At 42.1% G+C, this 21,343-nt stretch overlaps 1 protein-coding gene across 2 annotated transcripts in view; it reads left to right on the top strand.

Annotated features, from left to right (window-relative positions):
- Positions 1 to 21,343, top strand: part of gpc5c (glypican 5c) — a 95,102-nt gene that overhangs the window by 11,492 nt on the left and 62,267 nt on the right. For both annotated transcript variants that reach the window (XM_051404552.1, XM_051404541.1), the window contains exon 3: positions 13,397 to 14,100. In XM_051404552.1, coding sequence (XP_051260512.1) covers positions 13,397 to 14,100 — 704 coding nt within the window. The remainder of the gene's footprint in view (positions 1 to 13,396; positions 14,101 to 21,343) is intronic.

Below are 21,343 nucleotides of genomic sequence, written 5' to 3'. Positions count from 1 at the left end.
TCCCCTCTTCCCTTATTCTGTGGGTTTGGCAGTAACAGAACTGTGGAGAAGGATCAGTTAGGGTAAACAGGAAAAAGAGGGTATAGAGGCCTTTTTCTCAGGCTTTAGAGTTTGGTGGAAGATGATCTGCTTTGTCATTATCTGATCTTGCTCTCAGGACAACAAAACAATTACTGGAGCCCTTAAATAAAGTACAGTAGTTTTGGAGAGTGAAACAATCTGTACACAGTCATTTGTTTTTGTTTGTTTGTTTGTTTGGTGTTTATTTTCTGGGTGTATTTTTTTGTTTGGGAGCCTGGTCAGTTCAGATGTCTGAGTTCCGGATAAACAAGCCTCTGCTGTAAATACAAAGCCTATTTTAATTCTGGGTTTTGTACTACGCACAACTGAATCAAATGGTACACTAGTTGCCCAAGCTGGTCCTTCCTCTTTCTGTATAATTGCAGTGTCATTCACATTTAAACATTTCCGAAACGGATCAATTTTTTTCCTCCACAAAACCTCCAACACAATCCCACAGGGTGGGAGACATGCTTTGGATGTTTTTAGCGCTACAGGAATGTTGGTACCATACAGTTAGTTTTATAAGACAATGGGCTTCTGAGACACCATGTGGCCAAGTCCTGTTTTATGACGGATGTAAGAACACTATGTGTCTTGGCGTCCAATATGGAACTCATATCATACGTGAACAAATCGTGTAATAGAGAATGAAAGTGGTTAGCTCATGGAAAATTTCTTATTTGCAGACATGAAATTGGGAATGATTACTGTCATGTTTAACTTATATATGATCTGGACAGAATATTGTCACATAGTGTTCAATGTACTAAAAGGCCAGGATATGAAATTCCAGTCATTTTTAAACAGATGACTATGTAGGTGTTCACAGAGTGCTGAAGATAAGCCCCTCTTACAGTTGTTTTACAAGCAGGATGGTTACATGAATAGAAATAAGCAATAAGCGTGTTTGAATAGTGTTCCTGGTATTTATCCTTTTCATCGTTATTGAGATCTTTCCCTTCTTACCTCATGTCTGAGCCTGTCTGGAGAATGATCAGGTGTTCCAAGTGTCCAGAAAAGGCCAAGATGGAAAATAACAATGGAATAACAATAGAAACTAGAGTATGGTGGTGCCGAAAATGATGATGTCACTAGCCCTCAATTTGCAAGGCCTTCTAAGGACAGTCTCTGTGCTGTCTGAGTGCCTCGAGTGGAATGTGAAGTAGCAAGTGGCTCATATACCGCACAAAGTAATTAGAGTATGATTTTGGCTGATACCACTGGTACTGTTATTCACACACCGAATGGTGGGAAATTGTTTGGGGGGTAGCTTTCTTCTCCTGCTCCTTTTTGTTTGTTCTGTATCTATCCAATTGCACCATATGCAGTTCACCACAGAGCCAGTTGTCTGCGAGCTAAAAACTCTGCTGTTAATCTGATGTGTTTATTTGATAATTCTTTCATGATGTGGCCACTATTTTCTGTACAGCTTTCCATCTGTCTGTCATTCAAGCCATACCATAAATCTTATAACGACTAGTGTGTGTGTGTGTGTGTGTTAGTGTGTGTGTGTGTGTGTGTGTGTTTTTTTCTTTACAAACTAGCTTTTATTGTTTCTACTCAGAATCACTCCAGCTGATTGCTAAAGTTTAGCCAGAAGACATGCCCATTAAAAGGGAGATGGTGTGTGTGTGTGTGTGTGTGTGTGTGTGTGTGTGTGTGTGTGTGTGTGCGAGGAGTGTGGTAGGAGTGTTCATGTGTAAGAAGTGTGTCTGTGTGTGTGTGTCTGTGTGTTTTCATTGGCCTGCCTTTGTTTTGACAGCCCTAAAGGCCCTACTGTGCTTTGTCATGTGTGGGAGTTGTCATGTCATGAGTATGACCCCATAAACACAGACCACATTTATGAATGCTGAGAGGTTTTCTTCAAATATTTCTGATACTGCATTAATATGAAGGAATAGGTTCAATGCTGCAATAACAAAGCTTTCTAGTGAAACAACCTGTTATCTTTCAGGATTCTCCAGATTTTGCTGTCCACTTGTACCCTGCGACTGCCACACCCTAAATCTCCTCCATCTTCCTCCTTCTTCCTCTTGCCATTCAACTTTCCCAAAACATGCACACAGTCACAGCCCCCCCTGTTCTCTACTTTCTTCCCCAACTCACAAAGTGACCAACTCTCCTAATCTATGCCATAGTTGATAGGTAATGAGTGTTTGGGCCTGATGGTGGGTAGGTGTCAACCACAAAGCCCCAGTCAAAGCTCGGTCAGCTTAAAGCTGCCATCAAGGGCTTTGTCCTGTCAGCCTGTTCTAGCCAATCAGATCTGGAGTAATCTTACTGGCTGGACACCTCTGTGGCCTCTTGATTGGCGAGAGAAAGTTGAACAGATGGATTGACAACTGGAATATGTTTGTCCAATGGTCTGTGTACTTTTAGTTAGTTAGTTAGTTTTAACAAGCCCTTAGTCCAATATGCAGCATCTCTTGTTGACAAATAGTTGTGCAAGCAATCCAATTTGAATGTCTGTATGACAGGTGGGAATGATGAGCAAGAGAGTAAGTATCTGGGTATACTGTATACTCACACTGCTGGGGAGCAGATGTCAGGAAAATGCTGACACTTTTGATCACCAGTGTCACCGATATGAGGGGGACGTGTCCCACAGCTAAAGGCCATGACATCTGTGTGTGTGTATGGGTGTATGGGTGTGTGTGTGTCTGTGTGTGTGTCTAATGTGGGTGTTCAAGCGTTTTGTACATGTGCATCTTGATCATTGTGTGTGTGCATACATGTGTACCAAAGACATGTGAGCATGTACAATATTTACCACCTTTGCAAGTCACCATGACCGTCTCCGAGCTCAAGTTCTCCTCACAGGAGTTGACAAATGCTTTTCAGAGAAATGTATTCTCCTGGCCTAGATAGCTCCCTATCATCAATGAAAGTGCATTGCATTTAAAACTTTAGGTGCCCTTCAAAGAAGGGACAAGGAGTTCATTTGAGAAAGCGCGACAGCAAGAGAGAGATAGAATAGAGAAAGAGGCCATGGCAAGGACGGTGCCTTTTTCTCATTGAGGCACCATAATTAGCTGATCTTTGTCTCATCATCCAGGAACTCTCCAGACCCCCCTGTCCTGGGAGACAGCATGTGCACGAGTGTTTGCAAGAGACAAAGTGATCAAAACCACGACCTGAGGCACGGGAATACTTGAGGGCCTCAGATGTTAATGGCAGAATGCAGAATAAGAGGACTCAGAGAAGTGAGATGTGAAGTGAGAAACACTGACTGTATGGTTAGTTTGTTTCTCTCCTGTGGATGTTTGTCTCCTCAGGCTTTCACAGGTGGCTGATTTCAACCTACAGTAATTGTCTCTCTGCCCCCTGGGAATTCGCAGCCTCCTCGATTGCCTGCTTGCAGACAGTAGACTATTTTCCACGTCTGTTGCTATTTGCACCCCTATCTGCAAATGTTCCTCAATCTCCCTCCAGTTATAGACAATCACATAGACAAGGATATATAGCCTAAAGTCTTACTGTTTATAAGAAGAAGATCTCCCCCCCCTTTTTCAAAGTGAAGAAAGTGTTTTTTCTTCACTTTGACTTTGTCAGGATCATCCTGGGTGGCACAACACAGCCTATGTAAAAGCAACTGTCTTATTTATTAAATAGTGATGATTTATGTGGTATCTATGTGTGTCTGCATGCCTATATGTGTGTGCAAGTGACAAGAATGATGAATCACTTGGCTGTTGTGTCTTATCGTCATTCTTTCATCAGACGCACGTCCTTCTATCTATATTGCGATCTCTCTGCATTTGTCTGGAAGTTTTCTCTCACTTTGCCTGTGATCTTTTTAGTCCGTTCTCTCTCACATCATAATTTTTTCCCCCTCTTACTTCATGTCTGCATGTATTTTTCTTTGCAGATGTTTTGACCGACAGGGTTATTGCTCTAGAGGCTGATGCTTGGACACAGGATGACATTGCGCTGCACCATGAGCTCATGCTCAAATTAGGGAGGATATCCGGAATCCATCCCTACACGTCCTATTTAATCATGCAGGGCGGAGGGGAAACGTGTTTATGGACCTAATAGAGGATCGAATACATTGCGTATTTGAGTTTGTGTCCTAAGCATGTTTGTGTTTCAACTACGCCTTTCTGGTCTCCTGAGTGGACATGACACATAAGGGCAGGATGCATTTCCCTTTTTGCAGGACTCGGGCTCGCTTGGGAAAAGAGGGATAGAACAAAGGGAAGGAGGGAGGAGAGAGGGGGAAAGCTCAAAGCCTCTCGCAGTCATAAAGTCACACTCAAAGCTTCCCTAATTACCTCTGCTTTTCATCTGCCCCTCTCACCTCAGCATGAATGTGTGAGAACCCAGAGGAGCCGGCAGTTGGGTCTAGAAAGTGAGGAAAAGAAAAATGAGATGGAGGTAGGGTTGATGGTTAAAGCAAAGTTTCAGTGAAAGTGTGCACAGGTGTGTTTTGAGTGTGATTCTATCAGGCGTGTGTGCAGTGTGGTCTGCCTTTTTAAAGATCGTTAAATCAACAGGTTTTTGCCCTAAAGATTCACTGTGTACTGCTGCTCTCTGACAGCTCTCCCTTTTTTCTTACCGGGTGTCTCTCTCTGTCTGTGGCCCATGCTTTGTCAGCACTGGTTGCTTAACAAGAGCATGCTGTGTCTGGGTGGGCACCATGCCAACTGCTTGCTTGCTGGCATATGCTCGCGTCTCAAAGATAACCCAGCTGCCAAGATTGCGCTCCACAGAATGAAACCATAAAAACACAAAATTCTTCCCCATCTTCTTCTTCACCCACAAGTTTCCTTTCATTTTCCTTCATCATTGTTATTCTGCTTCCCAACAGCCCCAGTCTACCTCACCAACCATCCATGCTCCCCAATATTACATCCAGTGCCTAAACAAAGATGAGGTCTGTGTAGATTAGCCTGCCGCCAGTCTCCTCGGCCATAATTTGACATACTAGCATGAAATGAAACTGAGATAAATAACCATTTATTTCTTGCCAACACAATCTCTTCTATCATGGAATGATTTTCTGATACTACTTTACTAATACTGCTCCTGACACTGCCTTTCAGATAGCGTGAACAAACACTCTCGGTGTAGACTAAGCTTCATCAGTCTCACTACTATCGTATGAGCACAATAAGCTTGATGTCCAGGAAGTTTCTTGGTAATCAGACAAAGACGCATCTCCCGGGGCTTGTTCTCTGTCCAAGAGAATTTGGCTTTTCTGGAACACAATCTGTCTGCCTGGCTGATGGGATTTGTACTCTGCTGTAGCTGATTGGTCCAGCCTGGCCTTTTCCTGTGTCCTGTCTGACACTGCTGCACCCGTCCTTCACAGACTGATCTCACAAGCCATAAAAATGTGTGTGTGTGTGTGTGTGTGTGTGTGTGTGTGTGTGTGTGTGTGTGTGTGTGTGTGTGTGTGTGTGTGTGTGTGTTTAGGCATGTGTGGAAGAGTGAAATGTAGATCTGCGTGTGCACGTGTCCATAGCAGCTGACAGTCAAAATCTTTTTCAGAAAACGTCTAATAACTAACAAAATTGACAGACTAGTTCCCTTTTTGGTGACGTTTCCACACATCTACTTTTATTCTGTTTAATGAAAGGAGATATTGTCAGGATGAATTATGGTGGATTTTGACCGAAATAAGGTCATCCTGGAAGAAATGAGGGAGCATTGGTGAGATGTAGCGTGAGGGGGGGAAAAGGGGCTGAAAGTCGCAAATTGGCCGGACTCGCATGTCTGTAAGGGAGAGTCGTTTCCATCCGACGCCTGTGGGAGATCAGGGTGTGTGCTTAATATGTCCTTCTAATGCATATGTGGATGAGCATCGTGATGTACATGTCTCCGTGTCGTGACTCATACTGTTCCTTCAGCCCAGAGTAGGTTGGAGTTGGCTGTCGTTCTCCCATCCCTCACCACTAACTCACTTCATCACTCCCCCATTCAAGTCAACTTACTGTCCTCATTACGCCCTGTGCTGGACACTCCTCTGCTTCCTCTCCGTCTTCCTCCTCGTCTCTATGGCTCCTAGTGCACCATTAAGGAGTCCCCACGGTGGGCTTTATTCACTGATCCTCCAGTCATTCATCCATTGTATTTCAGACAAGGAGGTACAGTAAATGAGAGAAATGGACAGAACAATATATAAATAAAAAATGTTGTTCTCACTCTGCCCAGGCGTGTCCTGTTTGTATGATCCATGATGGTTTATGATATCTGCTGTACTGTCTGCCAAAATGAACACGGATCTTCTCTTAAATCAACCACAATGTAGTCTGTTACCAGCAAACTCTTAATACTTCATGTGGTTCCAGTAATATGATGGAATTTGTCCTTCACAATTTTTTTTTATGCATTCATCTTGATTATTTAGTATTTTCCTTTTTATTTGTTTCCCACAAAATGGATTGAAGCGTTTTTGTGTTGTTTTTAATGGCACAAGCATAAGGGCTCAGGCCCAATCAAAGAGTAGCTTTGACCCATAATTGAAACAATGCAAAAATGAACCTCTACTGTATGCTTAATTTATAATAAAGCTGAAAAAATGAAAACAGGGGCCACACCTGAAAAGAAAGAAAAGTGGAAAATACTTCATTAGACTGCCTTTCATCTTGGAGTCCTTTCACACCTCCGACTCAGTTCATGGGTCTGTTTCATGTTAATCTAATGTTTGCCTAAATGTTTCCTTTCCTCTTTCATGAAAATCTGGAATCCAGTCTCTTTCTTCGGCCGTCTCTAGTCATCATCAGTTTCCACTCATATAGCGAGCCATTAGCATGACAAGCCTATGACAGGTTTTTTTGTTTATTACATAACCACAGACTGTCATGTACACTGCCAGGTTTCGGAGAAAATGCCTCCATTCGAATAGATTCACTTCTTAAGACTTCAGTCTGCAGAGCAATAAGCTAATGGCAGCTGATTTGCTGTTGCAAATTTCTTTCTTTCCTGCACTTGAGTCCTTTTTTGGATGTGGATGTTCTACTTACTCCAATCCGCCGATCAAAGTAATATTTCACAGCTGATTTTCAGCTGTTTTGCACAAACATGCATGTAGCAGGCCCTCTAAGGTGTAGAATGAACTAACATTCTGTATGTACAGTAGTGCTGCTCATGCTGTAGTCAAGAGTCAGAAGTCATTCCTACTTGTGTAACTGGCAGTAGTAGTTATCATTGAGTCCAAATGCTTTTTCTGTATGACACTCTGTGCTGCTCCTCAGCACTACACTATATCAAAAGAGACACTGATTTATATACCAATAAACAAAAGAGAAATGGGGGGTCTCTATAGGCCTGTGGCCCCTTTAATGCTTAGGACCAGAGGTGCTGTCCATCAGCCTGTCAACAGTCTGCCCTCAGGCTGGTCCTCCATATCTCCCCTTTATGGTATTAGCCATTTGAACAACCCTTTCTCCCTCCCCTGCGCTTCCCTCGGCCCCTCACCCACTGCCCCTGTGCTCTGTCTCCTCTGTCCCCGTCCTTCTCTCGTCTGCTCATTCCCCTGCCTTCGATCATGTTTCCCTACTTTGGCCAGAGCAGAGAGCAGTGATCCCCCCCCCCCCCCCACCCTGTCTAATACCCACCCCCCACCACATTATAGCCCAGTGCACCCCGAATGCCCCTGGCATCTGTGGAATTGTTTATGTTTCAGAGTTTTGATATAGCTTGGCTGCCTTTTTAATTACTGGAATGCTGATTGAGAGATGGGGAGCTTGCCCCCTCCCTCCCTCCCTCCCTCCCTTCCTCCCTCCCTCCACCTTCTCCTCCTCCTCCTCCTGTGCTCCCTCTCAAGCTCATTATCCCACCTGTTAGCCCCCTGATAGGACAACACAATCAAATTAGGATTTGGAGCCAGGGTTTCGCTGAAATTTGTGCACACACTTTTGTGATTAAATATGAGGGTTTTCTAAGGGACTTTTAGAGTCACAGTGATTTTGGCAGGAGTGCGGCTCCCCAGTTTGTGCAGGTCATATTTGCATGGACAGCATGTCTGCGCGTCTTGTCTGACAGATGAGTCATGCTCCCACTTTAGACTTCAGACGTGTGATTTTGCCACACAAGTATGATGAATCAACAGATTGATTCATTGACTTATTAATAGTTTATTACCATTAAACTGTTTGTTGAAAGGTTAGAGGCTGGGAGATTGTATGACATTGCAGCTCTCCCCTGTAACCTAAGATGACCAGTGCTGAGTGGGAGATGGCCCTATGTACAGTATTTCTACTAATTAAAACAAGGATATGTAATCTACACATGTGTCACTATGTCATATATCTGTGTGGTGACCTGTCTGAAACCCAAGCCTGTGGCAGGATTAAAATGTTTTGCCTGAGAAAAAGGTTGGTCAGGTCCAGTCGGGTCTGATTGCCAAGATAGGAAAGGCCCACAGCTTCATGGTATGAGAACAGTGTCTCCTACCTCATTATCACAATATTACCGCATCTTCCAGCACGCTCGAGCATACACACACATATGCACACCCAACTCTGCAGGCCTACATGCATGAACTTAAAAATACACACATACATGCACCGCTTACACTTATTAAAGGATGCAGTCTCACTCATTCTAACATAGGACTATGCAACTTGTTTAGGATGGGGAAAGGGGCCACACATGATCAATTTTTCACTTTTTTTTCAAAATATTTGCATACACATGAAATTTTCCAGTGCATTTTGCAACTGTGTGTATTTTTACAGTTTACTTATTATTTGATCTATCTAATCTCACTTTATATTTTTTGTGTATGTAGAGTTTTTATTTATTTTTAATCATTTGCTTGCTGTATATTTAAAAGCAAAGTCTTAATTACACTACAATAAAAACTTGAAGGACCATTTCATTGTGCAAAGTTCAACACCTTCTTGATCACTCAACAGGCCAAATCTGAAAACATTTGATATCTTTATCTAATGGGACAAAATACATTTCCAGGATTTTGCAGGAGTAGCTAAGGTAGCCTTGGTCAAACATGTTACATTTCCTTTTGGTTAAAGGGTAAATAACAAAAATATACTGCAAGGGCAATGTTTGCTGTTGTACACTTGTGTCTAATTAAATTGGACGTACTAACATGAGCTTATTCGGGGGAATTATGACTAGGGATTTCAGAAATGCTGCTTTCTCACACTTCAGGAAATGCTTTGTCGAGCTAGACAGACTTTCTCACTTTCATAAATTATTTTCACTAAGTTATAACATTTTGCTGTGAAGCTTAGCCACACTTTGTAAGCTCTGGGGAGTAAACGCTGCACACATGTGTAAGTGACGTAACTTTTGCGGCATTGCTGTCTGCCACTGTGTCTTTTTTGTTACCACCATTATGAGTCTCTAGAGTCAGATTTTTCCAAGTGTTACACATAGGAGCTTTAAAAAGGCATTAACAAATAACTTGCTGCAACAACTACTACTAGTCATACAGTATAATCAGTTTGTCCAACCCCACACGCTTACAGTGTTGGTCCGTGATGGCCTTTTTTTGCAACGTCTCCTGTGCTGTGAGTTCTGGCAACCCAGCTTTGATGCCTTGGCCTTAAATACCTCTTCAAACTGTGACAATACTGCTCAGTAAGACTGAGTACACACACATTTTTCTCAGTGTGAAAGTGGCTTAGAAATTAGGAACGCCATAGTTGTGACTTAAATCACAAAGCTGCCACTGTGCATGTTTTGAGTCAGTTATTGTGGCAGCTTCACCATGGTGACACTTAAGCTTTAATTGTGCCAGTAAAACACTGGGTTGCCATGCAGAATGTAAAGTACAAATAGCTTCCTATGATTAAACCCAGTGATCTCAGAAAAGTGGCCTCGGCATGGCATTGGTGGAAAGATATGGTATAATATCCCATCCCATCACAGAGACATAAATACTTAGTTTAGGTCACTGCAGGACAGAGGTCTCCTCCACGGTGCTTTTTTATCTGTTTAATACCTTGTTTATTCCAAGCAGAGAGCATGTCAGATTAGCCCCACGGGGCCACAGACAAAGCAAGCCTGTTCATTTATTCCCGTATAGTTAGCTTGACAATTATGTGTTTTGAATTTTGGACTTCCTTGGAAATTAAAGATAATTGCTTCATGCAAAATAGCCTCGATCCAGCCAGACTTTATTTCCCAAGAGGCTTACTGATGGGAGACTGTGACATGGTAATGATAGCCACCCACGACTGAGTGTCTGAATGGAGTGTGGTCAAAATCCAGATTCAGACATAGTGGTCAGACAGAACAATCAAACCCAATCAAACCCAACTGACTATCATGCAATGGTAGTTAGGACTTAAAAAGCTGCTGGTTTCTTGTTTTTTGTTATCGCACTGTTTCCCAGTACTGGAAAGTGTAGAGAAACCCGCAACGATTGTGCACTTGATTTATCACAGAATGAGAAACAGGATCCATTTGAGCGTGGGAGAGAACTTGATGGAGAACAGAAAATAACTGATGTTGAAAATGAATGAATCATGGGATCAGGTTTTTTTTTTTCAAAGGGAGTGTGGAGAGAAAGAAAGGTGGATTTTTGTCCTACTTCTGTACATTCAGAGAAGGACATGTTTGAAGTAACAGCCATGGAGAGACAGGGAAGTGCACCGGACCCAGGGGCCAAATGAATCCAGATGTCAGAGCATGTTCACAAGGTGGAGTCCACTTGTACAGTAGTTGTTTTTCCTTGTTCAAAAGTTCAGTCGCCTCTTTTTATTCCAATTTTTCCTGGCGGTCTCACTCTCCCTTCCCGTTTTTCCTCTTTCGTCTTCTCTCTCTGTGTCACTCTCTTGGCAAATAAAAAAAAGATTTTTTAACAAGTATGGAATGTCTTAAGGATTTAATGATCCTGTCATAAACCCTTTTAAAAGATGTGCATCCAGTCTTAATGCTCGAAGAGTATAAGACTGAGATTCTTCTTTTCTCGCCTTCTCGAGGAAAACTCGATTGCCTTGTCATGTAGACTAATCTGGTTTTGTTTTGCACCCACCACGCCTCATAAAGAGTAAGATTAAACTGTGGTATTTCTGAGCATGATAATTTTATAATAACATTATGTAATGCTGTGTAACATAAGCCTGTGGGTACATCTTGTGGTGTAAACTTCTTGTGGCTATCGAAGAAATTAGACCTCACACTGGTACCAACTCTGTGGCCCCACAGGCTTAGGAGAGACTGAAGTGGAACTGAAACTGGAACTTCTCTGCCAGCCTGATGCAATTTTTGCTTATTCCCTTCCTTTTGGTTTTTCTCATGTTGCTTTTGCACTTTGTTGATTTTCTTGGTCTGTCTCTAGCTGGAGGTCTTTCTGACTGCTCTCAGCATACAGTCAGACTACAACTCATCACCCCTTGCTTTACAGTAATAATCCCTAACAGACCATTACTTGTCATGTCTGTCTGCTTTATTTCTGTCACACGCAGTCACCCTCTTCAAACCCAACAGGCTACAACATTAAATGTAGCGTGTGTGCGAGACTAGCTCTGATCATGACGACGGTGTTTTCTGGTGCATTACAAATGAGTCGTGCCTCTTACTGGCCAGTGGGGAGTCCCCGTGTGTCACAGACAGCGGTCATATTAGTGCAGCTGTTGAGGAGGACATGACTGTTGTTATCCTTCTGTCTGTGAGCTGGGAGGGGCTGGACACACACAGGCGCACACACACACACACACACACACACACACACACAAACACATATACTCAACAGGCAGTTTTTCCTTGCCCCCGTCGCCAAGTGCTTGCTCATGGTGGTACTGTTGGGTCTCTGTAAATGTTATAAGGAGTTCGGTCTAAACCTGCTCTATTTGAAAAGAGTCCTGAGATAACTTCTGTTATGAATTGGCGCTATACAAATAAAATTGAATTGAAATTGAATTGAATTTGGTAACAATCACTGTGCCGGGGTACATTCACAATGAGAGAGTTACACTCGTAAATTAATGTGCAAGTGTTTTCATCAAGCTTCAGTTCCATCAAACTTTTTTTTGAACACCACAGTACATGATTAATAACAATTGCTTAGAGGTCAGAAACATATGCAGAATATTCATACACTGTGAGTTTAGGATTTATTTATTTTTAATTTGATGTATGGATTTACATGTGTGCGTGCGTGTGTGTGTGTGTGTGTGTGTGTGTGTGTGTGTGTGTGTGTGTGTGTGTGTGTGTGTGTGGTGGTGGTGGTGGTGGGGTTCTGTTGACACCCTCCTTCTCCTGTCTCAATTTCTGTACAGTTGCTACTGCTCCTTCATGCCCTGGCATGCTTTTAGGCTGACATCACACCCCATAGGAGAGTGTTGTGTCCAGGACACACATACACAAACACACACACATACATGTACATACAGTCCCACACATACACACATTGCACACAGAAGCATGGATGTGTGGAGTTGCTGGTTACATGATTAAGTTGAAGGAGATGGAAGGGATGAGTTAGGTTATGCTATATAAGTGACCTCATGTATGGTAATAAGCAAGACTGCCCGTTTTACTGCCTGATCATTTTTCATTTGTAGTTACTGTTTAATTAAGTGTAGTTATTAAAAATAAATGTCTGTGAGCAGTGCAAATGGGGTTAGACAAAGGGGTACATTGGAGAAAAGGAAGAGAAATTGACAGGCAAGAGAGTCAAGCTGTTTTTCTATATTACATGTCTTTTTTTTCCCTTGCTAACCTCCTGTCACTCCTTCTACTCCGTCTCCACTCTGTTACAGTATCTTGCTTAGCAAGAAGTGGCACTTTATTGGCACTAATCAGCCTCCGCACTGACATCATTGATTGCTTTACAGCTTCATGGTTTCACCAGGAAATGACATAAGAACAGGATTACTCAACTCTGTATGTATGTGTGTATGTGGGTGTGGGTGTGTGTTTGTGTGTGACCCCTGTAGAATCTGGAATATAGAGTATTTACCTCAGAAAATGCAGACTGATTGCAGTTATACACACATCAGGATACTGTTCAATCTCTCTCTCTCTCTCTCTCTCTCTCTCTCTCTCTTTCTCTCTCTCTCTCTCTCTCTCTCTCTCTCTCTCTCTCTCTCTCTCTCTCAGAGACAACTCTCTCAGACAGACTGCCTACTTAAGACATAGTTATTGGGGTGATCACTTCATACACATGATATCCAGCCGTGTTATAGGGAAACTTGACACTGGTTTCTCAACCCCACTTACTAATACACACAAGCCAAGGCTGGCTGGTTAGGAGCCAGGGTTTTGGATATGAGTTTGCATTTTGAATGCCTTACCCATTTCCTGGAGAGCTTGTAGATCATGTCATCAAGGGTTTTCAATATTCCTCTCATATGAAATGTCTTTCCTCTAATCTCTTATCTCTGTGTTGTTGTTTTTTTTACTCTACTTGCAGACATGTTCCAGTACCTTCTATCCTTCTCTCAGGGCCACCTGAGCTCTCTGTTGGAGGGAACCTACTCATCCCTGTCCCGCCATGCCCTACCCCACGTTAACCAACTCTTCTCCTCACTCTCCCTCTACCTCCGTGGGGCCAACGTCTCTGTGGAGGTGTCAGTTCACCAATTTTTTAACAACCTCTTCCCACTTGTCTACACTCGGCTCATCAATCCAGGCATTAAAGGCGGCATGATGATGGGCAGTGAAATGGGCGACTGTCTTCGTATGATCAGGCAGGATGTCAACCCTTTTGGGCCTCATCCAGCCATCATGGCCCAGGAGCTGGCTGGGGCACTGGGAGCCGGGCGACAACTGGCCCTAGCACTGGAGGAGGGTCTGGAGGTGATGAATGCCACCGAACATGTCACCCTGAGCAAAGAGTGTGTGAAGGGCCTGGTGAAGATGGTGTACTGCTCCCACTGCAGAGGCTTGACGCTGATCAAGCCCTGCGTGGGATACTGTCTGAATGTAATGCGCGGCTGCTTGGCCAGCGTGTCGGAGTTGGATCAGCCTTGGAGGAGGTATACCAGCTTGTTGGAGCAGCTAACCCATGCCATGGCCGGGCACCACAGCATGGAACTAGCCCTGCTGGAGGTCAGGGGGCACGTTAATGAAGCTTTGCTCTACGCACAGCTCCATGGTCCACTCATCACTGCCACGGTGAGTACACACTAGATCAGCAGCTTTAATGGCACATGCAAAAAAAAAACCACCCACAAACCTTTTTATTTAACATCTTTGTTTTATACATATACCTTGGCAATGTTCAATGTATTGATTGGAAAGCTTTAGCAGGGTGCTTGTGATTTATGAGGTATTTTTTTCCACTCGTGCAACAAAGAACCCTGCACACCACATTCATGTTTGCACAGTGTTGAAACTATTAAGTGAAAAATATGTTTATACTAAAAAAAAAAAAAAAAAATACAATAAAAGTTCAGTGTCCAAAGAAATGCCGGCTGAACTGAAGTTAGAGGCAAATTTTCCAAAATGGCAAGGCAGCATAAAATTACCGTTGTTGTTTAGGGTCGGACTACGGAGCCCCTAAAGGGACATGGGGAAGAAAAAAAAAAATTTAACGCTTCTAGTGCGCACTAGATACTATCTTGTGAGCACTAGATACTATCTAGTGCGCACTAGAAACGTTTAATTTACATTTTTTTTTTCCATGTCCCTTTAGGGGCTCCGTAGTCCGACCCTAAACAACAACGGTGATTTTATGCTGCCTTGCCATTTTGGAAAATTTGCCTCTAACTTCAGTTAGGACTGTAGGGAAGTATTATAAATTCCTAATTTACTACGATGAAAATGAGGAAAGTTGCCGATAAAATGGGGATTTGGTGCTCTTTCATGCTGTGAGTGCTACCATATGCCTTATGTTAAATGCAGTTTTAAGTTGGATGTTCACAACATGTAGACCTTTTCATGAATGATGTGTCTGAATGTGGATCAAATCTCCACATCTTACACATATTTAAATGTAATATATATAACACATCAGATGTGTATGTGTAAAGATAATTTGCTTTATTTGAGATGGCATCTAAAGTCAGCTTTGTCAGTAAATACAGTACACTGTGATCTATATCTTCTTATTTTAAACAGAACCTGACTTTCTTTATACCTAAATTGAAAGGTGGAGGAATTCATAAGGGTGTATGGTAACATGAGTCATACACCAAGGAACAGAAGGCATCATCAAGAAACGCGTAACTAAATACTTACTAGCACGCCAGTCCCCATTGCATCTCTCTTTCAGGCATGTTTGTCGATGCAGTGTATGTGTATTTATTGTTTTTAAATGAATCTATAAGAGCACTTATAAATGGGTGTCCTCTGGGCATGAGCTGGAAAATTGTGGACATCATGCTTTCCTTTACTGAGTACGTGGCTGGACGAGACTTTCCCCAGTTGTGGGAATAGTCTTGTGTTATTTCTGTTTATTCTCCCAGTCTATGTCTATCTTATCCTCATCCCCACCTCGCTACATCTCATTAGCTGGCTATGGCAGGTTAAAGATATGAGTTTTTATGATTAATATCCTGTCAACACCTTGACTTGCTCCTTTGGAAAAGCTTTCTGTGATATGAATGTGTTGAACATGGGACCAGAGAGGGGAAGAACAATGCTTCAGATGTTGACAGGGTTATGTACAGTGCAGCTCCCTAATATCTTTAACCACTTGTGGACACGTCTACACTGGAACTGTTCCCAGAAGTGGACTGGACTGTAAGACGACAGTATAGAAGCCATAATGTGCAAGCTGTTAGTGGATTAAACTTTGACTTGGCTATTTGGTTTGACTTAATGTACAGTTGCAGTCTTCCAGTGAACTGTTGTCAATTATTCTGACAGACAAGTCATTACTTTGGTAACTTAGTGAAGAAAAAGGTTTGCGTCAAGGAACATACCAGTTAGTTCCGCATGTTTTAGCCCATTAGCAATTACATATTACAGAGTTATCAAAATTTGTATTTCTGTTCTTTTGGCAGACGCTAGCTGCCTCTCCCCACCTAAATCCCTGCTCCGAGCTGCCAGGTCCACACCAGTCTCTCCACTGAACGAAAAACAAAATTAATATCATCCCTCCATTCAACTCCTGGCAAGCAAAGAAGCAATCCTCCCAAAATGTCAAAGTAACGAAGCACTACTGGGATTACTTAATGTAATTATTGAATTAAAGAATGAAAGTTGTAATCCCTTACATCACTCACTGAGAGAGCTAGAGTGAGAGCGCTGACACTATGCTGTGACCCTATGCCCACAGAGGAGATTTCACAGACTAAATCAAGCGAAAGGTACAGGAAGAATGTAATTTGCCTGTAGGGTCCTTTTCATAATGCAGTCAAACACTTATAATAACAATCTGAGCTGGTCAGTGGCAAAAACAAGCACTTGTAATGGACGTATTTTGATGGTGCGTGATTGCTCATAATGATTACATTGTAGCCCATTTCGCAGCTGCAGCACTCTCGCTCAATACCAAATTCAAAACGTCTTGTCCCCATTAGTCACTTTGACACAAAACATGTGGAAATAAGGTCCAGGTTGAAAAATACCAAAGTTACTCTTGAAGGCACTATGGAGACAAATAAAAGAAATTACTCATTTTGAATTTCCTGCATAAATTGCAGCAATCAGCGTGCAGTAATGAAGTAACAAATAATAGCTATGACAAGGTGGTAAGTGTGACAGATTATCTTTGTCAAGCACGTTTCAATACTCCCTGCAAGTAAAGGGTCATAGTGTACCAGAATGAACCAAAATGAATGTCCGCCTGGGAGGTGGAAAAACACCTCTAACATATATAGCAATTCTAGTGGAAAATGGTTGGCAGTAACATAAAATGCAAGTAATTTGTGGTTAATGGGCTTAAACATGCAAAACCACTGGTATGGTCTTTTTAAAATTGTGAAGGAACATCACAGAGCCTGAATGATTCTAAATTAAACACTCACATTAAACACACACTTACTGTATATATACATGCACGCGCAGACAGAGGAGGGTTGGTTGCCAGGCTTGAAGACTGACCTAATAAAACTATGCAGAGAGAGACCCAGCTTGTACTTCGTGTGTGTATGTATGTACGTATGTGTGTGTATGCCTGCTTGGTATTCATGGGGTGGCAGGCAATCCTGGAGCAGGGAGTCCAGCACGGGGACAAGTGGGACAGAATTGAAAGGGTTCCAGCTAGGCCATACAAACTAGACCCAGCCAGCTGGAAAAAAGGGCCCAGAGAATTGTTGATGATAAAGGAGGCGGCCCCCAGTCGGATACTGGTGGCTCCCATTTTCAGTGCTCTCATTGCTCTAGCCATTCACCCAGGCTGGAGTACAAACACGATCACCGAAGTTTACTCATTCAGACACACACACACACGGACGCACACCCTTACCCACACACAGACTAACACACAGGTCTATTGCCATGTACTACCTAGAACCCATGGCCTTTTTAAATCACAGTATGTTTTTATAAAGCCACAGTGGCCTGTCAAGGAAAACTGTTAAGTCTCCAGTGCACAACTACTGTGTCAGCGTAGCCACCTTCACCCTTACACCTCCATATACCCCCCTTCCCAGACATACACCCAGTTTTAAACACCTATTATCCTTACTATCTTACTGCAAAGCAAATAAAGTGCAAATACCTTACTTAACATACTGTTGATTTTTATAACTTATGCTGTACATGTGAAATCAAGCACAAAGAAGTAACTGTTTTTTGCAGAGTCAGAATATTATATGGAGTTGTTATTAAAGGAATTATTGTGACTGTGTGGTTTTACACTGGGATGTTATCCCAAACCATTTTGTGGTTGCTCTCTCTCTCTCACTTAGAGAGCTGCAGACTACACAGAGTCTGCACTATATGTTGCAATACGTCATGGGGCAGGACCGGGGTCATAACACATATACTGTACATACACACATGACCACGCTGTGCGCAGGTATCAGGTTTTCAGAAGTCCTGTACGGAGCCTAGATGTGCAGCCCACACCTTTTGACAATACTAGCAGTGCACGTGAGACTGAAAGGCAGCTATTGATAGTTATGTGGGGCAACAGAAGGATAGATTCTGTTTTAACACATTCCTGCTCTTATTGAAATGGAGCGTGAACGCGGGTCAAAGGGAAGTGGTTATGGTTATGGATATTGGGGGAGCCTGGGGCTGGATTATGTCGAGTAGACACAATTAGGAGAAAATTGGAAAATGTCCAGTAAAAGTGGCCACTCTTATTGGGCCCCAGTGGAAATGGTAGCTCCAATGTTTAGTGAGGTTTTCTCCATCTGAATGCTGCCCTGTTGAGTTCATCTTCTCCCTCCAGAGTCAACTGTGCTTAAGAGGCCACAGACTGCTGTTTATTGACATGGCCATAAAAATGATATGGCTCATATGACCTGGAAGGGAACTTCTACTTGCTTAAGATGAGTAGACTTTAGGATAAATCTTAACATAGAGAAGCATATAATCACTCACACCTTCATTCATTCACTCAGTCAGTTGCTCACTGAGCGCTTTATAGTCTGCTTATGAGAAAATAGTACCAGTGGTCCAGATTAGAGCAGTTTATATGCAGGTCTACCTTATCCGCTTGTTGGTTTTACCCCAGCTTCTCATTAGAGTCTTATGGAGGAATGATAATAGCAGCCTGGGCCTTTAGATAATGGAAACAAGGGCCAGTGGGATGGCTGGAAGGTTTCCATTCACCACGGCGGCACCTCAACAGACTGCAGTGGCTTACATTGCAGGCACTTTTTACTTTACTCTATCCCACAATAATATAAAAAGATATCGTTGGTGTGAAAATAAACTTTGTTGTTATCACAGTTTTTTTTTATTTTACTTTCCCTGTCTCATTCTCTGCAACCCTGTATTTTTATAGTTTCAGCATAGGACTGAGCAATCCCATCAGTGTCCCATCAGTTATTTTACCATACGGGGGTACAGTATGTATCAGGGCATTGTGGGCAATGCAGCAAAGCAGTTAGCATATTTAAAAAAAAAAACTATTCCATTTTTATGATTTTTCTTTATCAATGTGATGATGTTTAAAGCTGTGTATCGTGGCCAATTTTTATGATTCGATTCCGATTCATAAGGTTCTGAATCGATTAATCACGATTCGATTTGAGTCGATTCAATTCAATCTGCTCTTAAATAATGAAAATGGCTCAACTGTGTTACAAAATACAAATGTACTTTATTTTTTCTCTTCACCTTAAACAACAGGTTTTAAGTGCAAACTTGTAAATTGGACAGTTTAAACTTGAGCTGTACACGAAACTGTCTCAAGTGTGGTTCGAGCACCTGAATGAGCCGCTTGAAGCCTTCGTTTCCCGCTACCGAGTACGGTCGTAAATCTTTGCAAACAAAAGTTGCGATGGCCTCTGTTATCTTTATGGCCTGTGGAGAATCTGGAAAAAAAAAAAAAAAACCTTCATGGGGAAAAATCGATCTCATGCCCTATGAATCGATATTGCAAAATGTTAATGAAATCGATCCAAAATCGATTTTTTTATCGATGTGGGTATTTCATTTATTGGATAAGACAAAAACAGGCACAATATATATATATTCATATTTAAATATAAAATTACAATTAACAAATGATTTTTCCATACTTAATTCGGCATCATCTCACATTAAAAATTGACAGTTTATGCATTTTCCTTTAAATAAATGTATATATAAGACAAGGAAACCAAAAATGTCTGTATAATCTGATGGACATGAGATGGAGATGCATCAAATATATATGCATGCAGTGTTTTTTCTTAACTGATTTATTTTTAAACATATTAATTCAAGGGGGGGAAACTAAATGTGTGAACTCAAGCCAATTAATTAAGATAATTACAGGTGTAACTAAAATGTAACCAGAGCTGTACTCATGTTAGTTAGGCGTTACAGTCAGTACTCTTTGCAATGGGGCATGTTTGAAAAAAAGAGTTATGCAAAATTGCAAAACCATATTTTAACTAATGTATTAATTAACTAAGTGTGCCGGTAAGACAGAGGAAGTTTTTTTTTTTTTTACTTTTTAAATTACACTCTGACATCAGCTGCTGACGCACCTCCAGAGTTCACCTTATATAAAAGGATTAGCCTTTATACTGTATATGGTTTCTGGATTTAATAATTGAGACTGTTTGCAGAGTGTTTAGCTTACTCAGAACGTGCTCATGGCCAGTCTATAAGCTTAACCCATCTTTCTAAGTTGTGTGCGCCTTTGGCCCTCTGTCTAACCCTCAGACTGAATGACTGACTTACTCAGCAGTCCATTAGCTAATGATTGTGGGTGCAGCCTCTCTTCTCCTCAGCCACCCTCACACATCTTTTCTTTCTCGTTCTCCTCTTCCCTCGTTTAGTGTTTGCCTTACTACTAATATGCAGCAGCCCTCAACACCACAAAAAAAAATCCTGCATTTCCTCTCCTCTGTGTGAAAAATGCTGTTGTAACAGTGAGCGGTCGTCATATGATAGATTGCTGGGCCATTAAATTTGGCTCTGAACATAAAGCAGTGGTCCTTAACTGAAACTGGGGTCGGTGGAATCATATAATTTCAGAAATCATGTCATTTCTCAGATATGTAGTTGATTATAAGTTGATGAGATGTTCACACAACGGAGACTAAATGATGTGGGGTATTCCCTCAGAGCCTGAGGTCTGCTGCTCCGGCGAACTGTTTCACACAGAATAAGAAACGACAAGAGAGAGAGAGAGAGAGAGAGAGAGAGAGAGAGAGAGGACTGGAAAAAGAAAGAGGGTTGACACACAAATATGTTGATGCTGTTTATCAATGAGATTCATGGCTTATGATGAACTTGATTTGGGCAATACATTTAAGTTGTGACTGAGAAAAATGATGTGAGTGACATGATGAAGAGGTTTTGCCTCCACCTTATCTATTATCTAGTAAATCAGGACACCTCATTATGTGGTATTGCTTATTCCCCCTATAAGCTGTTTCAATATCACACTGCAAGCCCTCGTTCCTACCCCTCCAAGCCTCTCCCCCTCCATCTCTGTCACCCTTTAAATATCCCCTGCCATCCCTGTATGTGTCTTTACTCTCCCAACAACTTCACCTGATGCCTTGGTGCCTGCTGACCTGGTGTTTGAGCGTCTTTAAACTTAAGCTAGCTGGTATGATGATAATATTGTGCAGCTGCTGCTGTGAAGTTAATGCGAATGCCTACTGCATCTGTGTTATGATTTTAGTGGCAATTGCTGGTTCGTTGGAAGGCTTCAAACGGACACGTGGACCCTCAACGGTGCTATCCACAAGCTTATTTTCTTTGCTTGCGCGCATATGTTCCACCATATTGCAGGCACAGGCGAGATGAACTCGCTTGACCTTCCCCTGTCCCTTTTTCCTGGTCCTCGATCTCTGCG

This window comes from Dicentrarchus labrax, unplaced genomic scaffold (assembly GCF_905237075.1).
Source record: "Dicentrarchus labrax unplaced genomic scaffold, dlabrax2021, whole genome shotgun sequence".
NCBI classification, from domain to species: Eukaryota; Metazoa; Chordata; class Actinopteri; family Moronidae; genus Dicentrarchus; species Dicentrarchus labrax.
This window is presented reverse-complemented; position numbering and strand designations above follow the sequence as displayed.